At 43.0% G+C, this 25,964-nt stretch overlaps 2 protein-coding genes and 1 long non-coding RNA gene across 7 annotated transcripts in view; 1 reads left to right on the forward strand and 2 right to left on the reverse strand.

Moving 5' to 3' along the window:
- Window positions 1-3,851, forward strand: part of LOC138964852 (inhibitor of nuclear factor kappa-B kinase subunit epsilon-like) — a 58,933-nt gene extending 55,082 nt beyond the window's left edge. For 3 of the 5 annotated variants that reach the window (XM_070336906.1, XM_070336908.1, XM_070336907.1), the window contains exon 18: window positions 1,403-3,847. In XM_070336906.1, coding sequence (XP_070193007.1) covers window positions 1,403-1,481 — 79 coding nt within the window. In that variant the 3' untranslated portion in view covers window positions 1,482-3,847. Of the gene's footprint in view, window positions 1-1,402 lie in introns of all 5 variants that reach the window. The other 2 variants (XM_070336910.1, XM_070336909.1) reach the window with 2 other exon arrangements.
- An 8,870-nt stretch (window positions 3,852-12,721) lies between these two features.
- On the reverse strand, window positions 12,722-14,123 carry LOC138963581 (uncharacterized). Its single transcript, XR_011454872.1, has 2 exons — window positions 13,364-14,123; window positions 12,722-13,096 (listed from the first exon to the last, which is right to left on the reverse strand). It is a non-coding gene; the product is annotated as an uncharacterized lncRNA (long non-coding RNA).
- Window positions 14,124-24,422: 10,299 nt separating this feature from the next.
- LOC138963582 (uncharacterized) lies at window positions 24,423-25,636 on the reverse strand. Its single transcript, XM_070335434.1, has 2 exons — window positions 25,254-25,636; window positions 24,423-24,923 (listed from the first exon to the last, which is right to left on the reverse strand). Exons 1-2 carry the CDS (start codon window positions 25,527-25,529, stop codon window positions 24,462-24,464), a joined length of 738 nt encoding a protein of 245 aa, XP_070191535.1. The 5' UTR covers window positions 25,530-25,636; the 3' UTR covers window positions 24,423-24,461.
- Window positions 25,637-25,964: the final 328 nt, after the last annotated feature.

Here is a 25,964-nt window from a genome sequence, read left to right on the forward strand (position 1 = left end):
AATTGGTAAAGAGGGATAACTCAACTTGGTATCTAACACTATTTCTGAACACTGTAATCACTTTAACACTTTTAATCAATGTTTGTTGGTGTTCCATGCTTCAAATTGAGCTTCAAAATGGATACAAAAGGATTTTTTTCCGAATTCACAAGTAAAATCACTACGTTTAATGTTCTATTTTGCTTCCCTATTTCTCTTCTTCAGTTTGTGATCATCTGATTGTTATTTTGTTTACATTTTCACAATACAATATTGCAACTTATTCAGTAGTGTTTGCGTGAAAAAATCTGATACCTATGCTTAAACTTCAGTCGTTATCTTAAAATTTTGCGCGTTAAGCCCTTTATATTTTGTATTTTCCTGATAAAGCAAACATTGAACTAACAGAAAAAGTAAATTTTAAAACTACCTAATCACTTTGAAATTGGGCCTCCAAAGTGTTCTCCAGCCTTAATATATGCAACTCGAAGAGAAAGAGAGAAAGGAGGAGTAGACAAGAAATCTGTGTTTATCATAACAGAGTAGGGGGCGACACAAAACTGGGCACAGACACAGACATGCACGCACACACACATACACATACGCATGCACACGAACGTACCCCCCACATGCTCGCACACAAACTCACTCTCTCTCTCTCTCTCTCACACACACACACACACACACACACACAGACACACACACACACACACACACACACACACACACACACACACACACACACACACACACACACAAATAACGCGTTGATCTCCTGATTTTCACACTTACACTTGATTGGGTTCTCTGAAGCAATTTAGGTTTCCCCAGAAACATTAATGTTGTCAGATCTAAGACGGTTAAGTCTGTGTTTTGAACGTATCTAGCTTACAGGTTTATATGCGTGCGCGCGCGCGTGTGTGTAGGTATGTTTCATTGAACATAACATGCATTTCTTTACGCGCAACATTCATTATCATGTGTAACAATTACAAATAGAGATATTTACGAATGAATCTTTGATTACCAGGAATGATGTCTACGACTTGTGATTTGCAGTAACAATTGACGATTTTCGGAAATAACTCAGTCAGGATTGAATGGTTTGTGATAGAGTGAGTACCCTTGCTTTTCCTCGGACAATCTTACGACACGTAGTTCCTGTAAACGTGTACGAAACAAACACCCTCGCTAGAGACTGGCCTATAATGTCACGTGGGAAATAATGTCACGTAGAGGAAACTTTCCCACGTGACATAACAGGCCAGTCACTAGCGACGGGCGGTGTCTCTTACACGTGTACAGGAACCACGTGACGTGAGTTTGTCCGAGAAAATCGAGGGTGCTCACTCTTTCACAACACACACAATCCTGACAGAGTTATTTCCGAACATCGTCTATTCTGTTGTTTTCCTCTTTGCAGGCTGGGCCACCTGCTGTCAGAAGACCTTCCTGTGTTGGAAACATTCAACCTTAACTCCACAGAATCATCCAACAAGTGAACCGCTACCATGTAGCAGGACTCTCGACAATGTTGGCTTAGTATGCCTGTGTGCCTTATACAGTTTGCGACAATGTGTATCTACATTTCGCAAGAAACAAAGCATTTTGACCCTCAGGACAACCGTGTAATCTATTCTTCAGGTTCTGTATCGTGACCCCTCAATGTCCAGGCATGGTGGTGTTTTTAACCCTGAAAAGGTGTGGGTGTTTCAGTGAACGCAGTAAAGTTCGATGACCAACGTTTGATGACCGTGATGCTATACCTGAAAGGTGTGAACTGACTTGGCACGTTGACTTTAAACACCATCTGAAAGCGAAATGTGTCGTGTTGTGGAAATCTATACTACTCTTCATACAAAAAACTAGGCAGATGAGTTTGAGTGAAGATCTTTGTGACGAAGCCTTTTATTGTAAAACCAGTTATATGCCTTGACAGGTCATCCCTTACCCTACCATATTCAGCAAACAGAAGTTTTTACATGATACCTTTCCAGCCATATAACTGGTTTCAGCCTACAGTAGCAAGACCTAGATCAGCACTTTTCAAGACGTGTACGGGAACGTGTACGGGTAACGTCATCAAATCTAGTTTTAACGTCACGCGTTTGCCAAGATCTGCAGTCTTGGTGGGAGCAAAACAACGTATGCATTTGGAACATTGGAGAAAAAAGTGAGTCACGGGTGACGCAATGTCTACACGTACAGGTATTTGCTACACGTTCGACCATCTAGAACTCTGTAATAAACGGTCTCACCGTAAAGATCTGCACTTAACGTATTTGCCTGACTGAAGAACACTGGTGACTGCGCGGGAGAGATAAATAAAAATACCAAAAGATACTGTACTCACTTGTGAACGAAGAATACGGAACGAATAACAGCAACGTTTCAACCCTAGCGTCTTCTTCGGGTATTTGCCTTGCTTTTTTTATGACGGGTAGAAAGTATATTGTTATCGGGTTCGATGTCTACAATGGAAGAGAAAGTATCCATCTACACGCCCCTCGGTGAGCTAAAACACGAGGAAGATTTTAACTAATTGAGCATTGTGTGATAACAGATTTCTCTCAAGAGTTCAGTTCTATTCTCATGTCCTGAACATTGTGGATAATGTGTGGACGCACCACTGGATCAAGCGAGAACGTGCAGAGAGATGTCGCCTTCATTTATGCACGTGCAGTCGTAGCAAAATGACGCAACATGATTTTTGGCCATTTCTGTCACTGTGGTCAACATTTATTCAAGTGCACCCCAAGACTGTTTTCCATTACTTTTCATCTGTTTTAACAATGTGCTATCACTGATACTTCCTTAGACGTAAATTTGGATCGTTTTATAATTTTTTTTTTTTTTTACAATTTTCCGATTTTTAATGACCAAAGTCATTAATTAATTTTTAAGCCACCAAGCTGAAATGCAATACCGAAGTCCGGGCTTCGTCGAAGATTACTTGACCAAAATTTCAACCAATTTGGTTGAAAAATGAGGGCGTGACAGTGCCGCCTCAACTTTCACGAAAAGCCGGATATGACGTCATCAAAGACATTTATCAAAACAATGAAAAAAACGTTCGGGGATTTCATACCCAGGAACTCTCATGTCAAATTTCATAAAGATCGGTCCAGTAGTTTAGTCTGAATCGCTCTACACACACACACAGACACACACACACACGCACACACGCACACACGCACATACACCACGACCCTCGTTTCGATTCCCCCTCGATGTTAAAATATTTAGTCAAAACTTGACTAAATATAAAAAAGAGGCAAACGTGACATTGATATGAAGTCATCGCCCGATCATCTGTCAATCAGTTCTCTTGAATTTGAATGGTACTTTGAATGGTACTTTGAATGGTACTTTGAATGGTACTGCGTAAGAACATCCTTGCAGCTCGTGCATTGCTTTACGCGCAAGTGTTGCATCCAGAAACAAGTGCACAGTTATTATTCGTTACTGGCGCAATCTGTGTCAATTTATATAGTTGGTAAAAGAATAAAAATAAAATGAATGTATTGTTCCATTCTTGTTAGAATTATTTAGGATCTGTGGGGGTTCTTTATAACAAATGAACGGAAGAGAGAGAACGAACGAACGAACGAACGAACGAACAAACGAACTTTATTACTCGAGGATGGAGATTTTAGGCTGACGCCTAGTCTTACAATCTGTCCCTGCTAAAACTAAACATGTATTAAGATGGATACAATGACAATCGTAAACCGACACAAGGAAAAAAAAAAGTTATACATGTAAAGATTAATCATGCATTATCGCAACTACTACATAATCTTTACGAATATCAAATGAATAAAAACTCATTTAAACTGACATATCAAAATAATGCAAAAGGGATACAGAGAGAGAGAGAGAGAGAGAGAGAGAGAGAGAGAGAGAGAGAGAGAGAGAGAGAGAGAGAGAGACAGAGAGAGAGAGAGAGAGAGAGAGAGGAATGATAATGGTGAAACTTTTGCACACACACACACTCGCACACACACATAGGTGGAAAAGAGAGAGACAGAGAGAAAGAGAGAGAGGACGATGATAATGGTGAAACTTTTGCACACACACACACACACACACACACACACACACACACACACACACACACACACACACACACTGGTGGAAAACTTAGAGAGAAAGAGAGAGAGAGGATGATGAGGATGATCATTGACATTATGATGGAACTTTTGCACATAAACACACACACACACACACACACATACACACAGGTGGAAGAGAGACAGAGAGAAACGGAGAGAGTCACACAGAGAGAAACAGAGACAGAGAGAAACAGAGAGAGTCACACAGAGAGAAACAGAGAGAGAGAGAACGACAGAGGGGGAGGACACAAAAAGAAACATTATAGCAAGACGTGGACCACACTCCCCGCGAAGACAGGAAATGAAGATGGAAGCAGGGAGAGGACCCCCTATGACTCGCTGCACACATTTCTCAACTCTCTTCCGACACTGAACGATGTGATCATATTATCTCTCCCCACTTTTTCTCTTGTCACACTAATATGTACTGCACTGTTTGTTTGGTTTCTAAAATCGCAATGTTGTTTTTCTCTATCGCTCTTTTATCTATTGTTCATTTTTTTATTTTATTTTATTTTAAACAACAGTTAAAACAAAAATCGAACCAAATTGATGCAAATGCCTGGAGGGGGGATGATTCCTTCTATCGTTAATCGTAAGACACTCGATGGATTTGTTTTTTCTAAACGGAGCTTTGACCAAGGCGAACCCTAGACTTCAGTTTGCGAGCTGTAGACTATCGTGCGTTGGTGTAAACCACACACTCACGGCGGGCAGTGTTGAGAGGCAAAGGTGTAAACCACACACTCACGGCGGGCAGTGTTGAGAGGCAAAGGTGTAAACCACACACTCACGGCGGGCAGTGTTGAGAGGCAAAGGTGGAACAGGCGAAGGGGAGAAAGTATGATGGCGAAGGGAAAATGTGTGTGTGTGTGTGTGTGTGTGTGTGTTTGTGTGTGTGTGCTTGTGTGTGTGTTTGTGTGTGTGTTTATGTGTGTGTGTGTGTGTGTGTGTGTGTGAGTATGAGTGTGTGTGTGTGAGTGTGTGTGTGAGTGGAGAGAGAGAGAGACACACACACATACATACACACACAAATACATGAGAGAGAGAGAGAGAGAACGAGAGAGAGAGAGAAGAGAGAAAGAGAGAGAGAGAGAGCGAGATAGAGAATGAGAGAGAGAGAGAGAAAGAGAGAAGGGAGTGAGCGAGAGAAAGAATTGAATTGAAATGAATTGAACTTTATTTTTTTGAGGGTGACAGAATAAGCAATGCAAGCATGCTTTGTTTTCATCCGGACGGCCCTCGCCCATTGAGGGTAACTCAATAACAAGAAGAAATAGAATTTAAGTCAAACATAGTACAATTTACATAATTACCATGAGAGACTGAGGGAGAGAATTTGTGAGTCGGTGTTACGCCATCTCTCAAGGATCTGACCTTCAACAATGAGGCTATTATTGGCCAATAAGAGGATTTAACCTTTTGCTTCAGCAGTTAGAACCTCTGTCTCTCACTGTACTGATAGGATCTTTCAAGCGAAAAATAATGCATTGCAAGAATGTTCATCAATGTTCTAATGCTTCAAGCATTGAACCTATTTTACAACCTTAGCATCTTTGCTTTTGGTAGTATTATATGATTGTCAGTAGCTTTGCTTTCCTGAAAGACATTGCTTTTTTCTTCGTAGCCACTTCAAAGGCCTGATTTTCTGATTATTCTTTTTTCTTTCTTTCTTTCTTTCTGCGTTCATAGGCTGAAACTCCCACGTACACTCGTGTTTTTGCAAGAGTCAATTTTTAGGTTTTTAACCCCGCCATTTAGGCAGCCATACGCCGCTTTCGGATGATTTCCTGATTAAAAAGGTAGGAATATCAAAGAACTTTGTAAAAGAGAAGCTGAATATAACGATGCCACAAGCACTTGGTCTTTCAGGATGGCTTTTCTGCACTGATGTCTGCGTTTGGCTAACTGACATTTGGCATGTAATTGCCAATAAGGCAAGCTGGTAAAGCTGGTAAAGCTTAAATAATCATATTTATTTTCTCGTCAACAGCGTAAGCCTTTGTCAAAAGCCAAAGCTTTCTGTTTTTTCCCACAAATATTTTTGGAACGAGGGTTTCCGTACAACAGCACAGATCATTGTGGACAATCATCTGTCAGTCAAAACAGATTGCCAATTGTCTAACTATGGGGGTATCTTTATTTAGACTGTGCCCTATTCTTAGAGTAAACAAACACACACACACACACACACACACACACACACACAAACACACGCGCACACAGACACACACACACACACACACACACACACACACAATAGTATTAAATACACTTGCCATGAGCAGACCGATTCCAATGTAAATTATCAGGCAATATGAAACCTATAACTTTCATAAGCGACCAACACACAAATAAAAACAAATTTAAACAACGACAAATCAGATAATCCCAGAAAAAACTCGGCCGGTGAATCAGGAACCGAAAAAAACCACGTTACAGAGCACGCTACATTTGCTTGGGAAAACATCATCAAACCCTACTCAGCAGATTTCCTCCAACAGGAATCGGTGAAAATATGAGGTGGTGTAAAACCAATTCCTTTGTTTTCAGCCCCACTGAATCGTTTGATGGAAACGCGAGTGAACAGTTATTGTTGCCTCCAGGGACAGCAGCCTTGCGTGATCCAATATTCCCTGATTCCCGCCGATCTTTGTGTCAATGTGTTTGCTTGTGGGTGTTGACTTTGATCGGCTTTTGTGTGCATGCGCTTGGCCTGTGACTGTGGGTTATTACCCAATATTGACGGACTATTTGATATCACTGTCGAAACAGACCAATAGCAGAAGATATCATCACACAGTCAGTCAATGTTAGATATATTGCTAATTCTCTGGACATTTTGTATTTACTGTAAAGAAATTACAAAAGTATTTGTCTTAGTTTTGGCTGTTCCATATCCCTCCCTCTGATTATTATTTCTTTTTGTTCACTCTTTTCTTGTACTTTTCAGTATTTTAAAATGTCTTTCCTTTCAAAAAGTCTTTAGTCACTTGCTCAACTAAATTCTGGGATTATTACATTTTCATATATATTTGTTTGTTTTTAAATGTAGGTGTTTTTGTTTTTGAAGTGGGGAAGCAATAAAGAGGTAGTCGATATCAAAACTGATATCGAGGGAAATGTCGTCGATATCCACTTTTGCACTGAGCTCAGTTTTGCCCAATTGACCAATGGAAATCCACGTAACATATGAAATAGCAATATTGTGTTATATCACACCCTCGACTAGTTGGGTGCCATAAGCCAATCGACCAATGGCGGCTGCTTACCTCTTAAAGGGACGTTTTTCATTTTGTGTGTGTGTGTGTGTGTGTGTGAGTGTGTGTATGTGTGTGTGTGTGTGTGTGTGTGTGTGTGTGTGTGTGTGTGTGTATGCGTCAAAGGTCAATGTCAAAAGAATGTAAGCTACAAAGCAAGAAAAAAGCTTTGAAAAAACAAACAAAAAAACAACACATACGCACACACACCACACCACTCACACACCCACACACAAACACACACGCACACACACGCACGCACACACACACACACACACACACACACATACACACACACGAGATAGCGCGGGCTGGTCTTGGTATAAAAAAACAAAACAACCTAATATGCATTAACAAAAAATCTTTATTTGAGTGCACCTTTTTAATTCAAACACAACACATGTATATAATTTTGGATTCTGGAAACGATAAAGAATTCTGACACCTATTTTTTTTTAAAGTAAGATTGCAATTTCAAGCATTCTTTTAGATAAGTTGTTTAATGTTAAGCTTCTCAGCTGACATGCGATCCCATTGTTCGGACCAGTGGCCGAGGTCTTGTCGGTTGCGTAGCGGCTTTACGCATATGCGCAGAGCCTACGGACACCGTAAGATAAAAACGTGGTGGGCATGACGCGAGCGTAGCGAAACTTGCGCCGCTACGTTCACCGTAAAGTTACGACAGCTCCCCCCCTGTCGTAAACCTTTGCGCAGCACGCGTGTGGCGAAAAAACATGGCGGGCAGCACGTTATTTTTTCGGATGCTTTTGCGGCGGAACTTCAGCCGTCAACGGATGTTGCTGAACAGATCCTCATTGCTTTGCTTCTTTTTTTCTAGCAAGGTGTGGATTTCAACTTCACTAAAATGTCGGCCGCGGTGCTTTGGAGCTCCAGCTTCGACAACGTGATAAAGAACAAAACGAATACTATATTACGTAATCAAACACAACATCATGACGTAAAGTACACAAAAAGAAAGAATTCTCCGTATCGCCGAGGCTAATAGACTTCTTTGAGGCTTTTGACGTCACTAGTTAGACGCGACTTCACGGGATATACCCCTTCACTAAAAATAGTACAACTTTGCGCACAGCGTTAGCTCCTTACGTATTTCGTTACTCCGCAAACGACTAAGCAAGCGTCGTGACCACCAAGTTACGCATTTGCGGAGCTACGGAATATGTAGGCTTTACGTGTTCGTAACTCCATGTGTAACCTAACTTAGGCTATTTGCGCTACCGACAAGACCTCGGCCACTAGTCAAAGATTATTTGACCAAACATTCTGTAAATTTGATTGAAAATTGGGCTTGCTTCAGTGCGCCTACCCCCCCCCCCCCTCCCCACCTTTTTGTTATTGGATAGATATGCCACCATCAAAGACATTCATCAACAATGTTTAAATACCGGCACGGTTGGCCTAGTGGTAAGGCGTCCGCCCCGTGATCGGGAGGTTGTGGGTTCGAACCCCGGCCGGGTCATACCTAAGACTTTAAAATTGGCAATCTAGTGGCTGCTCCGCCTGGCGTCTGGCATCATGGGGTTAGTGCTAGGACTGGTTGGTCCGGTGTCAGAATAATGTGACTGGGTGAGACATGAAGCCTGTGCTGCGACTTCTGTCTTGTGTGTGGCGCACGTTATACACTCATAGGGAAAAGTTAGGGACCACTTACGCAAACAAACACAAATCCAAACCACCAAACAAAATTGAATAAAATTTGTAACATGTTCAATTCATTATCTCTGCGATCCTTTTCCAAAATATGGTGACATTTCATTCACGCATTACGTGTCAACAAGCTCTGAAACAACATGGGTGTGTCCGCCGCGTTTTGCGATGCCTTCTGCAGTCCTGTTCCGCATCGAGTTTACCAGCTTCCTGCCCGGGGGGCCCGGTAGCTCAGTTGGTAGAGCACTGGACTTGTGATCGAAAGGTCGCAGGTTCGAATTCGGGCCGGGACGGACACGGGTCAACTTTATGTGCAGACCCAGAGACGGAAGCCATGTCCCACCCCCGTGTCATCACAATGGCACGTAAAAGACCTTGGTCATTCTGCCATAAGTGCAGGTGGCTGAATACACCTAAACACGCAGACACTTGGGTAGCGCGACTCCGTTGCTGCTAGCTTTCCACTGGGAGGAAGCGACCCGAATTTCCCAGCAATGGGACAATAAAGTAATGAAAATGAAATGAAAAATGAAAAAATGAGAAGGCCTGAGGAATGGCCTGCCATTCGATTTGCAGGAACTGAAGCAGTTGCTGCAGGTTCCTTGGGGGTGGGTGGTTGTTCCTCACTCGCTAATCCCACAGGTGCTCGATGGGGTTGAAATCATGGCTGCAGGCCGGCCAGTTCATCCTGGTGACACCAGCCTGTTGGATGAAGTTGTTGACCAGCCTCGCTCTGTGAGGTGTCGCGTTATCGTCCTGGAACACAGCCTGCACACCGATCTGGTGTAGAGCGGGTAGAACTTAAGGGACGACAATCTCATCTCTGTAGCGCTGGCCTGTCAGGTTGCCAACAATGTGGTAGATGTGTCGAAATGTGTCGAAAACTGAAGGCCCCCCACACCATGATGGAGCCCCCGCCGAAGGCCACCCTCTCCTGCACCAGACCGTTGTTGTACCGCTCATCCTGACGCCTCCACACACGAGCCCGACCGTCATGATGGTGCAGATTAAAGCGGGACTCATCGCTGAACAGCACATCGGCCCATTGCTGGCGTGTCCACCTGGCATGGTTGTGAAAGAACGCCACACGAGCCTGTCGATGAGCTGCTGTGTGTCGTGGCCGTACAGCTGGACGACGTGATCGCAGGCCAACTTCGTGCAGGCGTTTGCGGATGGTTTTCGTGCTGACGTTGGTGTTTGTTGCCACCCGCAGCTGGCCCCTGATGATGTTTGCAGTGGTGCCTCGCTGCTGCAGAGCTTGTCTTCTGATGAAGCGATCTTCACGCTGTGTTGTCTTCTTAGGCCGTCCTGACCTGGGCCTCTCCAGAACGCTGTTGGTGGCCTGGAACTTCTGATGCAGCCTGACCACGACAGAATGGGACACTTTAAGTCGTCTGCCCACTTCTCGCTTACTTACGCCGTCTTGCAGCCATGCGATGGCCCGGGCTTTGTTGAAGGTGGTCACCTTTCGTCTGGGAGGCATAGTGAGAAGATGGTGGCTAGCGGAAAATCGCGGCGCTATAAAGCCTAACTGGTGACAACAGTTCACTCTCAACACATCCTCCCTGCACGTGCATAACGAATTTTTCATCTTTCCCGCCCAGGCCAGCGTAAAAATGGTTCACTTTTTGCAGTTTGGGAGTTTCTGTCTCGTGCCCTAGCCAGGCCTCCGTGGATCCCGAGCAAGTTTCCTGCTAACACAGCATTGCTCACCCACTGGTGTGTACGGCCTGACAGCCATTTGGTTTTATAAACTTAGGAACAAGGAGTTTGGCACAGATGAAGTCAGCTGTTTTTTTTAAGGGCGGTCCCTAACTTTTTTCTTTGAGTATAATGTCAATGCAGCACCGCCCTGATATGGCCCTTCGTGGTCGGCTGGGCGTTAAGCAAACAAACAAACAAACAAACAAACAATGTTTAAGAAAACATGTAGGGGGATATTATCTGGAAACATTCATATGTAAAATTTTATCAATATCTTGTCAGTAGTTTTTTGGAAATAGACAATGTTGGGAATTAAGTAGCTCTTGTCGGTTTTTTGTATGGCCTGTGGCAGGGTTGAATAACCTGCAGGTGAGGCAAACTTGACCTAGGTCAAATATAATATAGGTCAGTTGGAGCAGTCGAATTAAAAAAATAACTCTGTCGGGTTTGTATGGATTGCGAAAGAGTGACTACCCTTGCTTTTTCCGTGGCAAATAAATGCACACGTACCGTGGTCCTTGTCCACGTCTTTCAGACACATAGCTCGCCAGTGATTGGCCCGTGCAATGACCCCCCCCCCCTAAAATTATACGAGAATTTATACCGCGCACATATCTGCACCACAAGGCGACTCAAGGTGCACTCACTGATACACATTCTTTCGCATTAACAACTCTTGCACACTCATATACACTTACGCATAAATTACATGAATATGACAAGGCAACAACACACTGAAACAGAAACACGGCACTCAAAAGTAAGCATGCAAAAACAAAAGAAAATTCCAAATAATAATTATGTACATGGATATTTACAACTGCTCTGATTTAGGCTGGCGGGTGACATGGGTGGGGGTGGGGGGGGTGGGGGTTGTAGCGGGGTAATGCTATTCACTCTTTAACAGCCCATACAAACCGGACACAGTTATTTTCCAACATCGTCTATTTCCGGTGGAGACACGCCCCTTTTAGCTACATCGTCTATTTCCGGTGGAGACACGCCCCTTTTAGCTACATCGTCTATTTCCGGTGGAGACACGCCCCTTTTAGCATCAGCGTCTATTTCCGGTGGAGACAAGCCTCTTTTAGCTACAGCGTCTATTTCCGGTGGAGACACGCCCCTTTTAGCTACAGCGTCTATTTCCGGTGGAGACACGCCCCTTTTAGCTACATCGTCTATTTCCGGTGGTGACACGCCCCTTTTAGCTACAGCGTCTATTTCCGGTGGAGACACGCCCCTTTTAGCTACATCGTCTATTTCCGGTGGAGACACGCCCCTTTTAGCCACAGCGTCTATTTCCGGTGGAGACACGCCCCATTTAGCTACAGCGTCTATTTCCGGTGGAGACACGCCCCTTTTAGCTACAGCGTCTATTTCCGGTGGAGACACGCCCCTTTTAGCCACAGCGTCTATTTCCGGTGGAGACACGCCCCTTTTAGCTACAGCGTCTATTTCCGGTGGAGACACGCCCCTTTTACCCACAGCGTCTATTTCCGGTGGAGACACCCCCCTTTTAGCTACAGCGTCTATTTCCGGTGGAGACACGCCCCTTTTAGCTACAGCGTCTATTTCCGGTGGAGACAAGCCTCTTTTAGCTACAGCGTCTATTTCCGGTGGAGACACGCCCCTTTTAGCTACAGCGTCTATTTCCGGTGGAGACACGCCCCTTTTAGCTACAGCGTCTATTTCCGGTGGAGACACGCCCCTTTTAGCTACATCGTGTATTTCCGGTGGAGACACGCCCCTTTTAGCTACAGCGTCTATTTCGGGTGGAGACACGCCCCTTTTAGCATCAGCGTCTATTTCCGGTGGAGACACGCCCCTCTTAGCTACAGCGTCTATTTCCGGTGGAGACACGCCCCTTTTAGCTACAGCGTCTATTTCTGGTGGAGACACGCCCCTTTTAGCTACATCGTCTGTAGCGTAGGGTGTGATATTAAACAAATCTGTCTAAAACATTCTCACCCTACCCACTTCACGAATCGCTTCTCGATTATTTTAAGATCTTTTATTGATGATTACAAATATTGGCTCGTTTCTTTTACGTATATGCGTTCATAGTCAATTCATCGACTACTTGTTTTCCTTTTATCTCCGTTTCATTATCAGATCACATGTATCACTTATCGTTCTGTCCTCGTTCATGCGAAGCCATTAGAGTTGAACAATCTCTCGAATGCGTGAATACGCTGTCGCAACTCGAGCTTGTTTGCATTGACTGAGCACCGTGCGGGACGTCGTACATCCATCAACAGGTTACGACGTGGGGCTGGTAATACCGGCAGTTGGGACCGCAGTTCTCAGGAACGTCATAAGTAGGAATAAGAACTTCATCCTTCTTCCACCTTGGATTGGATCAGCATGCCGCTGTAACATCAACGGTAGCATATGCTCGTACACAGCGCATCTCACTAAACATCATTTGCAAAACTTTTACCTAATCTACTGTGAAATCGCACGTAACAGGACAAACAAACGAACCCCTAACATTGCACTTGACTATTCCATATACTGTTATCGGTTAGACGGTTATCACAATACTGCCCTTCACCATTCATTTACCCAAAAACAATCTACACAATGCCTTCTCTTGTCAAACGGGTGGACGGGAAAATGAATCATCGATTGGCTTACCTGGACCGATGTTGCAACAATAATTGTTTACGTTTCCACGCTTTCCAAAGCACGCACAACAACGCATGTCATCAACTCCATGTTGATCAACGCATCCAGTCGTGGTAGTCAATAATACGTCAGCGCAACGAGTTACGTCATCAAATGACGTCGAACCTCTCGGCATCTCGGTTCACTCAAACCTTCCGGAACATGACCAAGACTAGGAAAGTCCTATTTTGTTACAGAACCCCATGGAATAAGATAAAATTCCCAATTTAATCTAAAATAAAACACAATAGGAATTTCTGATAAATACAAACAAACTGTGTTATCATGCCTTTAAATTGCCGAACACAATAACCTGTTTTACAGGGCCTTTAAGTTGCAAAAACAAAACAAGATGTAATCGCTCGATTTGGACGGCTAGACACATTTCTAGCCTGACTCGTGGTATGTGGCTCGACTCAGATAGTCGGCACCATGATTATCTTTGCCTGGGATGACTCTCACAGAGAAGTTGTATGGTTGCAACTGGAGAGCCCACCTCATCAACCTTGGGTTCGTGGGTTGCTTCTGCAAACACTTCAAGGGCTGATGATCGGTTTCCAGAGTAAAACGCTTGCCATAGAGAAACCTCTCGAACTTGTCGATCCCCCACACTGTTGCGAGGCATTCTTTCTCCACAGTGGCGTATCTGGATTCTGCGCCCTTCAACTTCCGACTTTGGTAGGAAATTGGACGTAACTGTCCGTCTTTTTCCTGCATGAGGACTGCGCCGATGCCACGATCGGATGCATCCGTCCTGACTACGAATTCCTTCGTGTTGTCGGGCATGCACAAGATTGGTGATTCACAAATCTTGTTTTTCAGCTTCTCGAAACTGTCTTTGCTAGAGTCGTTCCACCTCAGTTTCTCCGGGTGGTCTTTTTTCGTCATGTCAGTCAGTGGGATGGTGATGGAAGAGTAGGATTCTATGTACTGTCTGTAGAAACCTGTCAACCCCAAGAAAGAACGCAGTTCCTTCTTTGTGGTAGGAGGAGAGGCCTGTCGAATCTTTTCGACTTTGTCGCTCTCTGGCCATCTTTTCCCATTGCCAATTTCATGACCGAGGTACGGGAGTTGGTCAAACCCCACGTAACATTTGGATGGTTTCGCAGCTAAGTTTGCCTCTTTCAGCCGCTGCAGAACTGCTCTCAGCGCAACCAAGTGCTCTTCCCATGTTTCCGTTGCGATCAGGATATCATCCATGAAGTGGTGAACATCCTGTCGTCTGATGGGACCTAGTAGTTTGCGCATCATTCGATTGAAAATCCCGGTTGCGGTTTTCAAACCGAATGGAAGATTCACCCATCGGAATTGTCCTTTTGACGTGGTGAATGCCGTCTTGTTTCTGTCTTCTTCCTCTAAAGGAATAGCCCAGTAGCCTTTCGTTAGATCCAGTTTTGTGAAGAACTTTGCCTTGCCCAAACTCTGAAATAGATGTTCTACGTCAGTGATGGGTTCGGCGTCGAACACTACTATGTTGTTCAATCCGCGTAGATCGCAGCAAAAACGGTATTTTCCGCCTTTCTTCTTCACGAGAACGATGGGCGAGTTGTATGGTGAATTTGCGGGCTCGATGACACCGAGTTTGAGCATCTCATCGATTTCCTCTTCAACAGTTTTCACCATGGCATGGGGAATTGGACGAGGTCTAACAAACACTGGTTTTGTCTCTGAGACCCTTATTTGTGCTCGCTCCAAATTGGTTGTAAGAGGGACATCAGTGAAATTTCCCTCAAACTCCTGACAGATCTCGGACACCTCTTTTTTTTGTTGCTCGGAAAGTTTTCCCGAGAAATGCACATGGTCGACATTTTCAGATCGAACGGTTTCCAGAAGAGGAAGTGTTCGCTGGGCGTCTGCTTGAAAAATGTCGTCATCCATGGTGTTATCTTCTTCGATAACTACGGCCACGTGCTCGTCCACACCAGGATCAACCTCAGGATCATGTTCGCTTGAGGCTGTAACGTCAATGGGATCTCCATGTTCACGTTCGACGTACTCTTTCATGAGGTTTATGTGATACACTTTCCTTTTCGGTCCAACTTGGATCCTGTAATCACAACGATTGATTTTCTCAATGACCTCATAAGGTCCTCTCCAAGCGAGTTCTAACTTGTTGAGTTTCAAAGGACACAACAAGAGTACTTTCTTTCCAACTTCAACCTCGCGAGGGACGGCCTTTTTGTTGAAATACTTCGCTTGCCTTCGGGATGCTTTCCTGAGATTAGCTTTGGCTATATTGCATGTCTCTTCGATTTTGTTCCTCAAATTGACTACATGCTCTGCTGTGGTCTTCACCTCCTCTGAGAGGTTCTCCTCTGTCCATGTTTGACGAAGGATTTGCATGGGTCCTTTAATGGTGCGGCCATAAAGGAGCTCGAATGGTGAGAAACCCATGCTCTCTTGGGGAGCTTCGCGATAAGCGAACAACAACGCCGGAATGAATGTATCCCAAAGTCGAGGTTGTTCGATCGCTAGTTTCTTCAGCATGCTTTTGAGGGTGCCGTTGAAACGCTCCACCAAACCGTTGGCTTGTGGGTGAAATGGCGCAGTCATTTTGTGCTTGATCATCAGAAATGTATTCACCTCTTTCATCAAGTCACTTGTGAACTGTGTTCCTTGATCGGTGATAATTTCGTCTGGGATGCCAAGTCTCGTCCACATCTCCCACAACGCATTAGCTACTGTTTCGGCTCTGATGTTTTTCAGCGGAGTAGCTTCAGGGTAACGCGTGGCATAGTCCATCATGACCAAGATATATTGACTCTTGGTCTCGGACATGGGAATGATGGGACCAACAATGTCGACCGCTACTCTTTTGAATACTGGGCCGACTGATGACATGTACCCCAGAGGAACTTTCTTTGCACAGCTTTTTGGTGCAGCTCTCTGACAAATGTCACACGAAAGGCAGTGACGCTTGACGTCGTTGGAAAGACCGGGCCACCAGAATTCAATTTTAATTCTGTCACTGGTTTTCTTCTGGCCCAAATGACCTGCCATAGGGTGGTCGTGACTGAATGAGAGCACTTTTGCTCTGAAGGACTTTGGAACAACTACCCTATTTTTCTCCACTGCCAATCTGTCTAGACTGGATCTGTACAAAATGCCATTTTTGTACAGGAATTTCGCCCCACCGGATATTTCGCCGGTTTCCGCAAATTTCCGTGCACTGGTCAAAGTCACATCTTCACGCTGTGCTTTGCGGAGATCTTCAGGTGTGAGTAATGGGACGTTTTGCTCACATCCAGAAGAAGTACTCGGGAGAGGCTGTTCTCTCGCTTCTTCTTTGGTTGTTTGGCGGGTACTGACCGCTGCCGCTACTTCTTTTGCGTACCACTCTGGGTCTCGCACTGGGTACAAAGGAGTCTTCTTCTTCTTTTTACCCATCCCGTACCATTTCCCAATGAGTACAGGATAAACCGGATCTTCAAGGACAGTGACTTCCGATCGACATTCAAAATACGGAGAGTCAATGTGCATGATTGCTACTTTGCACGTTCTCTTTGTGCCTTTCTCGGCCAACATGGTTTCTTTACATTTGGTCGTGTAGCTACTTTCTGGGACTAGTTTGGAACTCACCATGATGCCAGTGCATCCAGAATCTCTAAACGCTTTGACGATCTGACCGTCAAGTTTGATCCAAACTTCTTCCGAGAAATTCTTATTTTCGCACGTCGAGCACAACTTGTCTAGTTTCTTTGAAACTTCGCTTTCCTCGTCTTCTTCTTGAACTGCCAAGGTATTTCCGGGTTTTGCCTTCCTTTTTGAGCACTGCATCGCGAAATGAGACGGAGATTTGCAGATAAAGCAAACCCCGGCGGCTTTTAACTTTGCTTTCTCAGCGTCACTGAGTGTTTTGCCGTGGGTTTTCTGCTCCCCTGAATTACCTTGTTTTTCCTTATCTTGCGCGCCTTGCTTGTGTTCATGACGACGGGGTTGGTAACCATTTCCATTGGAATGGGAACTATTTCCCTGTCGCACCGCGGGTTTGGAATTACTTCTGTTGAGTTCATATTCCATGGCAACTACACCCATCTCTTTGGCTGACTTTGGCTTACGATCTTTGATGTGGATCGCGAGTTCAGGAGAAAGTGTATTGAACACCTGCTCTCTGAGAAACAGATCTTTGACATTTTGTACACTGTCGTCACAGTGGTCTAGTTCGATCCATTTTGTCAGATATCTATCTAACCGTGCGATGTGCTCTTTGTACGTTTCAGTAGCATCGCGTTTGGAGTTTCGGAACTTCTTCCGATACTCTTCCGCATTGAGTTGAAAACCTTCAAACAACGCGTTCTTCATGACCTCGTAATCGCGCATATCTTCATCGGAAAGTTTGGAATAAATAATTCTGGCCTTTCCTTTTAGAAAGTATACTAACCTTGATGCCTTCTTCTCTTCCGACAACTGACGATCACTGGCGTAGTGTTCAAACTGCTGGAACCAAGACTCTATGTCATCTTTGTCGTCGAGGAAAGGAATCTTAGGTATGAAGTCGTCATCGTCTCTTCGTCTGTCTCTTGAGTGGCTATTGTTGTTAGCATTAATTTGACCCTCTGTCTGAATGCGTAACTGCTCAAGTTCGAATTGACGATTTCTTTCTCTCTCTCTTTCTTCTCTCTCTCTCTCTTCTCTTTCTCTTTCTCTCTCTCTCTCTTCTCTTTCTCTCTCTGCTGCTGCGGCTGTTGTTGCCGCTTCTTTTACGAAAAGTTGCAGCTCTTTTCCCTCCAAACCCATCTCTTTCCCAGCTTCAATTAACTCCTTCAAAAGAGGAGTTGAAGATTTTGGAGGGAGTATGTTGCTTATTGCAACATTCTGCGCATTCCTGCGCGAACTGGATGATCTGGTTTCTTCAACCATATCATTTTGATTTGGCTCTGTATCGAGCTCACTCGGATCTCCCACAGCACTCATGCTGCGAAGATTGTGCGTGCGTGATGTTTGCATTTAAACGTCACGATTGTCAACTTGTCACTGAACCACGAAATGAATATACTCTCCCGAAGAAAAGGAGAGTTCCTAACCTGTCTTTTACTAAATCAATACAAGTCACGCTATTTGTATTAGATAGCAAAGAATCAATTAGTTTGCATTTCGATCTGAATAAGTTGGCACCTTAGAATCTACTCATTTATCGCCTACACGATAACTAACACAATGAGTCACTGATTCTACAGTAAAATGTCTCAACACTTTACTCCCACGAGTGTATTCTCTAAATATAAATCGCGTTTTATATAGAATAACTCGTTATACTCTCTATGGTTCGAATCTCGGCTTATTATCCTATCAACGTTGTAGTTGAATTAACCAACCAGCCACTCAACATTGAAATCATCGTGATCTGTCATTGACATAGGAACTGAAGCTATCAACCAGAGTATGTCCAGGTAAACCGTCCGCCGATTTTACCTGCCCGTAATTCGTTCTACTCTCTATGGTTCGAATCTCGGCTTATTATCCTATCAACGTTGTAGTTGAATTAACCAACCAGCCACTCAACATTGAAATCATCATGATCTGTCATTGACATAGGAACTGAAGCTATCAACCAGAGTATGTCCAGGCAAACCGTCTGCTGATTTTACCTGCCCGTCCAACGGTTTTTTCTTTCTCAAGAGAAGACAATTACCCTTACGTAATACGTCCTACTCTTGCCAACCACTCACAGTGAAACGTGAATCAATGTGAAACAGTGGTTAAACAAGTATTATGTGAAAGAATAATACTTTTCTTCTTCTTTTTTTATAATGCAGCGAAGAACTCCGGTTTCCGCATTAGCGTTTACAGATTTATTTGGCTGTGCGACGCCAACACACAGACTAGCTTTTTTATGTTCTTTACTGACGTGTGAAGCTTCCTAACACACGTCGGAAGATAGATGAAGTTCTTTATAAATCACTTTATGAACGAACAGACAAACAATAAGATAATTTCACAGGAGATAAAAAAAAATGCTATTCAAACAATTTGGAATAGAATTTTGGAAATTTTGAATAAGCTGGATTATGCAGCTTATATCCCTGACGTAATGCCCCCAAACTTGTAGCGTAGGGTGTGATATTAAACAAATCTGTCTAAAACATTCTCACCCTACCCACTTCACGAATCGCTTCTCGATTATTTTAAGATCTTTTATTGATGATTACAAATATTGGCTCGTTTCTTTTACGTATATGCGTTCATAGTCACTTCATCGACTACTTGTTTTCCTTTTATCTCCGTTTCATTATCAGATCACATGTATCACTTATCGTTCTGTCCTCGTTCATGCGAAGCCATTAGAGTTGAACAATCTCTCGAATGCGTGAATACGCTGTCGCAACTCGAGCTTGTTTGCATTGACTGAGAACCGTGCGGGACGTCGTACATCCATCAACAGGTTACGACGTGAGGCTGGTAATACCGGCAGTTGGGACCGCAGTTCTCAGGAACGTCATAAGTAGGAATAAGAACTTCATCCTTCTTCCACCTTGGATTGGATCAGCATGCCGCTGTAACATCAACGGTAGCATATGCTCGTACACAGCGCATCTCACTAAACATCATTTGCAAAACTTTTACCTAATCTACTGTGAAATCGCACGTAACAGGACAAACAAACGAACCCCTAACATTGCACTTGACTATTCCATATACTGTTATCGGTTAGACGGTTATCACAATACTGCCCTTCACCATTCATTTACCCAAAAACAATCTACACAAGAAAAATGTTCATTCAAAATGAACAGGCGTCCATGTTATTTTGACAAAATGAATATATTTTTGTTAAAGAAGCTGGCAAGCACACCCTTTCGAATATAGCGGAAGTAGTTTCGACCCTAAATGCTTAAGTACTTAGGCCTTAAACTTAAGTATGGGTTGATAGAATATTTTAATATAAGTGCAGTTTATTTTCAAAGTTTGGAGTCGTAGATCATTCTTTTCGGATGCAATGTGACTAGCATGTAACAGTGAAATTTGTTGTTTAATTCTGCAAGCAAATGTGTGTGCTGTTATTGCATTATTTACAAAAAACGCACAGAAAAAAAACACTATTTTTGACGACTCACTGCGGAGCAGAGCGTGCAATATACGCTCTGCTGCAGAGTTATCCCACGTGCGGTTAGATAGACGCTCATACATGTAAGTACAGTTTATTTTCTAGGTTTGGTATCGTAGATAATTTTTTTCGAATGCAATGTGAAAAACAGGTATTGATACAGTTTGTTGTATAATTTTGCAAGTGAATATTTGTTTATTGGCTGCATGTTTGACAAAAACGTTGTAAAATAAACACTTTTTCGTTGCTTTTATTGTTTGCTTTGAAAGTTTGATTGCAGCCAAACGACTTGCTCTACGGGGCTGAAAATAAAGTGGAAGACACTTCGAGATATAAGGAATTGGATAGGCCATCATACAAGAAGGTGTAGAAATCTGCTTGCTGGCAGCTTTAAGTGTTACAGCGACATCAGAAAGCTCTAAAAGCTTTGGTTTTTTTTAAATGCATGATTTTCATAGTTTGTCACTTTAGACTATTTTTGTAATAATTAATTTGATCGGAAAAAAATAGTGTAATATACAAATAAGAAAATTTTTGAATCACATTTTTGCTATCCTTGATGAGAAGCGAGTTGAAATGTGCCTAAATAAAGTCACACCTTAACATTTTTTAGTTTTTGCCCACTGAGGCATTTGCAACATGAAATTTCAGTATTTTTTTAAGTTTTTACCCCCCCCCCCCCCCCAAAATGACATGTTTTAACAATTTGAAGTTTTTGTCTAAACATGAAGTGACATTCTAAGATTTGAAAGGTGTTTTTTTTTTTTTAATGCAACGTCATGAATAATATTTTCAATTTTTTGCATTAAAGAAGCTGGCAAGCACACCCTTTCGAATATAGCGGAAGTAGATTCGACCCTAAATGCTTAAGTACTTAGGCCTTAAACTGAAGTACGTGTTGACAGAATATTTTAATATAAGTGCAGTTTATATTTCAAAGTTTGGAGTCGTAGATCATTCTTTTTGGATGCAAAATGACTAACATGTATCACTATCACTTATCAGTGAAATTTGTTGTTTAATTCTGCAAGCAAATGTGTGTGCTGTTATTGCATTATTTGCAAAAAACGCACAGAAAAAACACTATTTTTGACGACTCACTGCAGTTATCCCAGGTGCGGTTAGATAGACGCGCATACATGTAAGTACAGTTTATTTTCTAGGTTTGGTATCGTAGATAATTTTTTTGGAATGCAATGTGACAAACATGTATTGATACAGTTTGTTGTATAATTTTGCAAGTGAATATGTGTTTATTGGCTGCATGTTTCACTAAAACGCAGTAAAATAAAAACTTTTTCGTTGCTTTTGTTGTTTCCTTTGATTGCAGCCAAATGACTTGCTCTAGGGGGCTGAAAATTAAGTGGAAGACACTTTGAGATATAAGGAATCGGATAGGCCATGACACGAGAAGGTGTAGAAATCTGCTTGCAGACAGCTTTAACATGACATCACATATTGATATATTTTTTAAGTTTTTGCATATTTATATTACCCCATTTTTGAGGTCACGTTTTAACTTTGGTTAAGTGTTTGCCCACAACTGACATTAGATTATATTTAAACATTTTACATTATTTTTCTAGCACATGTTCATGTTAGTCTGCGCCATCCATTTCTGTGAAAAATACCAGTGTTCAACATTGATGAAATCATGGACATGCGAGTTGGCACTGTCAAGAGAAACATTTGTAGTTTTAGTTTTGGAAACACGGCGTCGCTTTCGTCTGTCTTTCTGTGAAAAAGAGTGTTCAACATTGATGAAATCATGGACAGGCAGTCTTGATGAAACATTTACAGTTGCTTCAATAGCACAGGGATGTTGCTACAAATTCATACCTATAGGACAAATGTCCTGAGTTCTTCAGCATCAATAGGACATTTGACCGCTTTCAGAAAGTTTCATAGGACATTATGAATTTGCGCCAAACAGCTTATAACATTCCATGGAATTGTTCCAAAGTCATGCGCCCACGCGCGCGCGCGCGCTGTAGAACACACACATAATATTGTAAATACATCAACACAGTGTGCGTATAATGTTGTATTTGTTTAGTTTCAAAAAAACCACAAAAAAGAAACCAACATGAACAACTTCAGAGCCGCTGGAGTTGTCTCCCGTACTCCTGTAGCATGCACTGATCTATTCTAAAAATAATCCACTATTTTTAGATCAGTGCGCTGCACCGAGACGGTTATAAATACCCAAACGGCGCATACCGCAAACGGTTCGGGAATTCCCGACAAAAGAAAAGATCCGCACGCGGCACTGGCAACTTCAGTGTCAGCAGAACACGAGAGCGTTCGGTCTTTTAGAAGATTTGTATCTTGAAATGAAAATTAACGAATATCGCGCTGTCCGAAGGAATGGAGTACATATCGGACAATGACCACGCTCAGGCTAAAACGATAGGACATCTGACCGACATGCGGCAATGTGAATCGGACATTTGGGGATTTTCATCAATAAATGTCCGATGTCCGACACCTAACGACATCCCTGATAGCATGTGCTCTTTGCGAAAAACAAAAATTGTGTTCAGGTTCAAGTCCAAGGTTGATGTCAACATCAGCACGAGCATGACAGTTGTCATCAGCATCAATTTCATTTTCAGCTGTTGCTGTGTGTATCATAGAAACATTTCCACATGAATGACTGGTGCGTGACTCAGGGAAATAAGCGTGTTCAAGTGAGATATGTTCCGAAATGTCCTCCATACTCAAGCCAGGAAAATAACTTTGTTCAAGTTCACAAACATCCTGTATGTTCAATTCAGTGTAAGTACTATTTGCATGTAGAAAAGCTTCTTCCATGTTCCGCCCATTGTTAAACACAGACATACTTTCCTGTTCAACAAAAATGTCTGACAAAGAATTAGGCTGTTGTGGGTTCAATTCAATCCCAACATTGTCACTGTCAGTGGCACATTTCCCTTTCATGTTCAAAGGAGTCTTAGATGAAGTGGTACATTTGCGCTGATTTGTTTTTTCTTTTTGATCTCTGTCAGTGTCACTAATACTAATAGTACTAGCAGTACTGACTGGATTTGAAGTACAAAAATCTGTTGGCATACTGGAATGACCTGGTTTGAATGAACCAAGCTTGTTCTGTCCACATTGACTAGCAGAAGTTTGGATAGAACTTGAAGAAAAATGAACAGGTGTTAATTGGTTAAGCATTGATAATGTGTTTCTAGAAAAACAGTCAAATCTGCAAAAGAATCAAATGACATCAAAACAGCAGCACCACCTGAAGAATGATCGCCATTTCTGTTTCTTTCATTGGAATCAAACAAATAAAAACACTGACTATCCAGGTTACCGTGAATGGCAATGGTCGATTCCTGAAATGTTGCAAGGATGTAGTTTGACACAGCAAAAGCCTGATGCAATCCCTCTTCTAGATTAGTCAAATGAAAGCCTTGGTCACTGACAACATTAGCAGGCAAGTAAGCGGGGTTAGTGTGTCCATTAATCATGTCGAAAAAAATTCTATTTCAACAGGAGCATTAGGGATTCCCAGTCACCATCTGCCTTTAGAACAGCCCTCAAAACACACATGTTTAAGTTAGACCTCTGAAGGAGATCCCATGATCGGTGAGTCATCGGCGCTGCCACGTGTATTATATACTAAAGTGTGGCGTTCATGAGGATGTGTATGTGCCTGTGTGTGTTGTACTAGAATAACGTATGCGTACATGGAATGACATTGCGGGTTACCTGAACATTGACAATGACGAAAGAAAGATTGTGTGTGAGTGTGTGCGCGCGCGTGTGTGTGTGTGTGTGTGTGTGTGTGTGTGTGCGTGTGTGTGTGCGTGCGTGTGTGGGTGTGTGTGACCATGTTTGAATTTATTCGGATTTAGTTCTCTTTCGGCCTTGTTTGTATTATGATTGTGTAAGTGTAAAGCGCTCCGGGCTCGTCACCACGAGGTTTACGCGCTATATAAGTAATCGTTATTATTATTATTAACAGCATGTCCAACAAGAGTTGTTGGCAAATGTTCGTGACCGATGTAACCATCAATGCCGACCCTCACCTTCATCATCACTGTCTCTTCTTGCTGTGCTAGCAGTAGAGCCACTATGACTACTGTCGTCGTCACTGTCAACATTTGCAGAGTCGCTGCTGTCACCATCATTAGCTGCACACTCTGCGTCACCATCTTCGTCACTGTTGTCACCGTTGTCAAAGTCCGGGTCGCCATGTGCATTGGCATCATGCACAGCTTGAACAGCTGCCTGCAAGACATTTGCAGTCACCTCTCTGTGTGCACCACCCACCTTCTTGGAGATACGCCGATAGGTGTTGTGCGACAATCCTGGAATCGACATGATGGCAGAGAACTTCCGAAAAGCTGCCTCGCCACATCCTAACTCGTTGAAGCACATGACAATGGAGTTGTTGACGTCAAACCCCATAGTAATGTTGTTGCTCCCATCAAGTCGGCTACATGAATGCTGCTGCTTCGTGAAGGTGCAATCCTGGTAAATACAAAAACAACAAATTAGATTAGTAACAACAAAAAAGCTATCTAGAGAGCAAGAGAGAGTTTGAGAGAGAGAGAAAGAGAGAGTGGGAGAGAAAAAGAGCACTGATAATAATCACTAATATATTTCCTTTGTAATACTATTATCATCAGGGCTTACAGCTTTCAGATTATGTAGTTTTTTTCCCCACACTGACAGTGACAACTGAAACTCAATCAGAAAAATTCCAAGAGAGAGAGACTCAGTTTGGGAGAGCTGGTAATAACTAACAAGGCAAAATAATACAATACAAAAAAATAGTAATTATAAAATGAGTTTACATACCTCACAAGCCAGTCTTATTTCTCTTGAATATCCCATCTTGTCACCAAAGCACACCGACAGGGTCCCACCACACTCGCCACAAGCGACCGCCGAAAACAGAGACTTCAAATTTTTCAACTCAATGAAGCACCGCTCTTTGTCACTGTCCGTTTCGTCAGCTGCAGCAACGTAGTCTTTCATAACATCCAGTTTTCGTCTGGCAGTACACGGTTGTTCAGCTGGTAAAGGTACAATTCCATTGTTGTCATCAGCAAGCGATCGTGTTCTCGTCAGCATTTTTCGCTTGCCAGCGAGCCTTGGCTGCTTCTTTGCACTGCTGCTTGCGTGAACGTTTTCCCCGATTAAGCGGAGTCCTGTCTGGCACTAAATCTTGCAAATCTTGAGCGTTTGTATAATCCATGTTTTCCGATATTTTCGATGAACTTCGGACAGCAATGACCAATTTCCAAAATGCTGGAAGTTGGCGTAGCGAAGTGAAAGTTGGTCAATCACAAGCTCTCGTGTGACGCGTTCCTCCTTTATATGGAAGTTAGCGTGCTGGCCAGTTTATTCACAGAGAGAATGACAGCGGGAAAGGGGAGAGAATGCTGAATCCCACGGTATGTGTCACGTCATGTCGGAACGGGGTTGGGAGAATTTGGCGTAACTAACAGTCAAACAAATGCATTTTTGGCATTTCAACACACAATGAAAATAAATTCTTGACACAGT

Source organism: Littorina saxatilis, linkage group LG4 (genome assembly GCF_037325665.1).
Source record: "Littorina saxatilis isolate snail1 linkage group LG4, US_GU_Lsax_2.0, whole genome shotgun sequence".
Lineage (NCBI taxonomy): Eukaryota > Metazoa > Mollusca > Gastropoda > Littorinimorpha > Littorinidae > Littorina > Littorina saxatilis.

Coding starts and splice junctions, on each gene's coding strand:
- LOC138963582 (XM_070335434.1), bottom strand. CDS start 25,529: ATGCTGACGAGAACACGATCGCTTGCTGATGACAACAATGGAATTGTA. Junction 24,924..25,253: donor AAATAAGACTGGCTTGTGAG/GTATGTAAACTC, acceptor TGTATTTACCAG/GATTGCACCTTCACGAAGCA.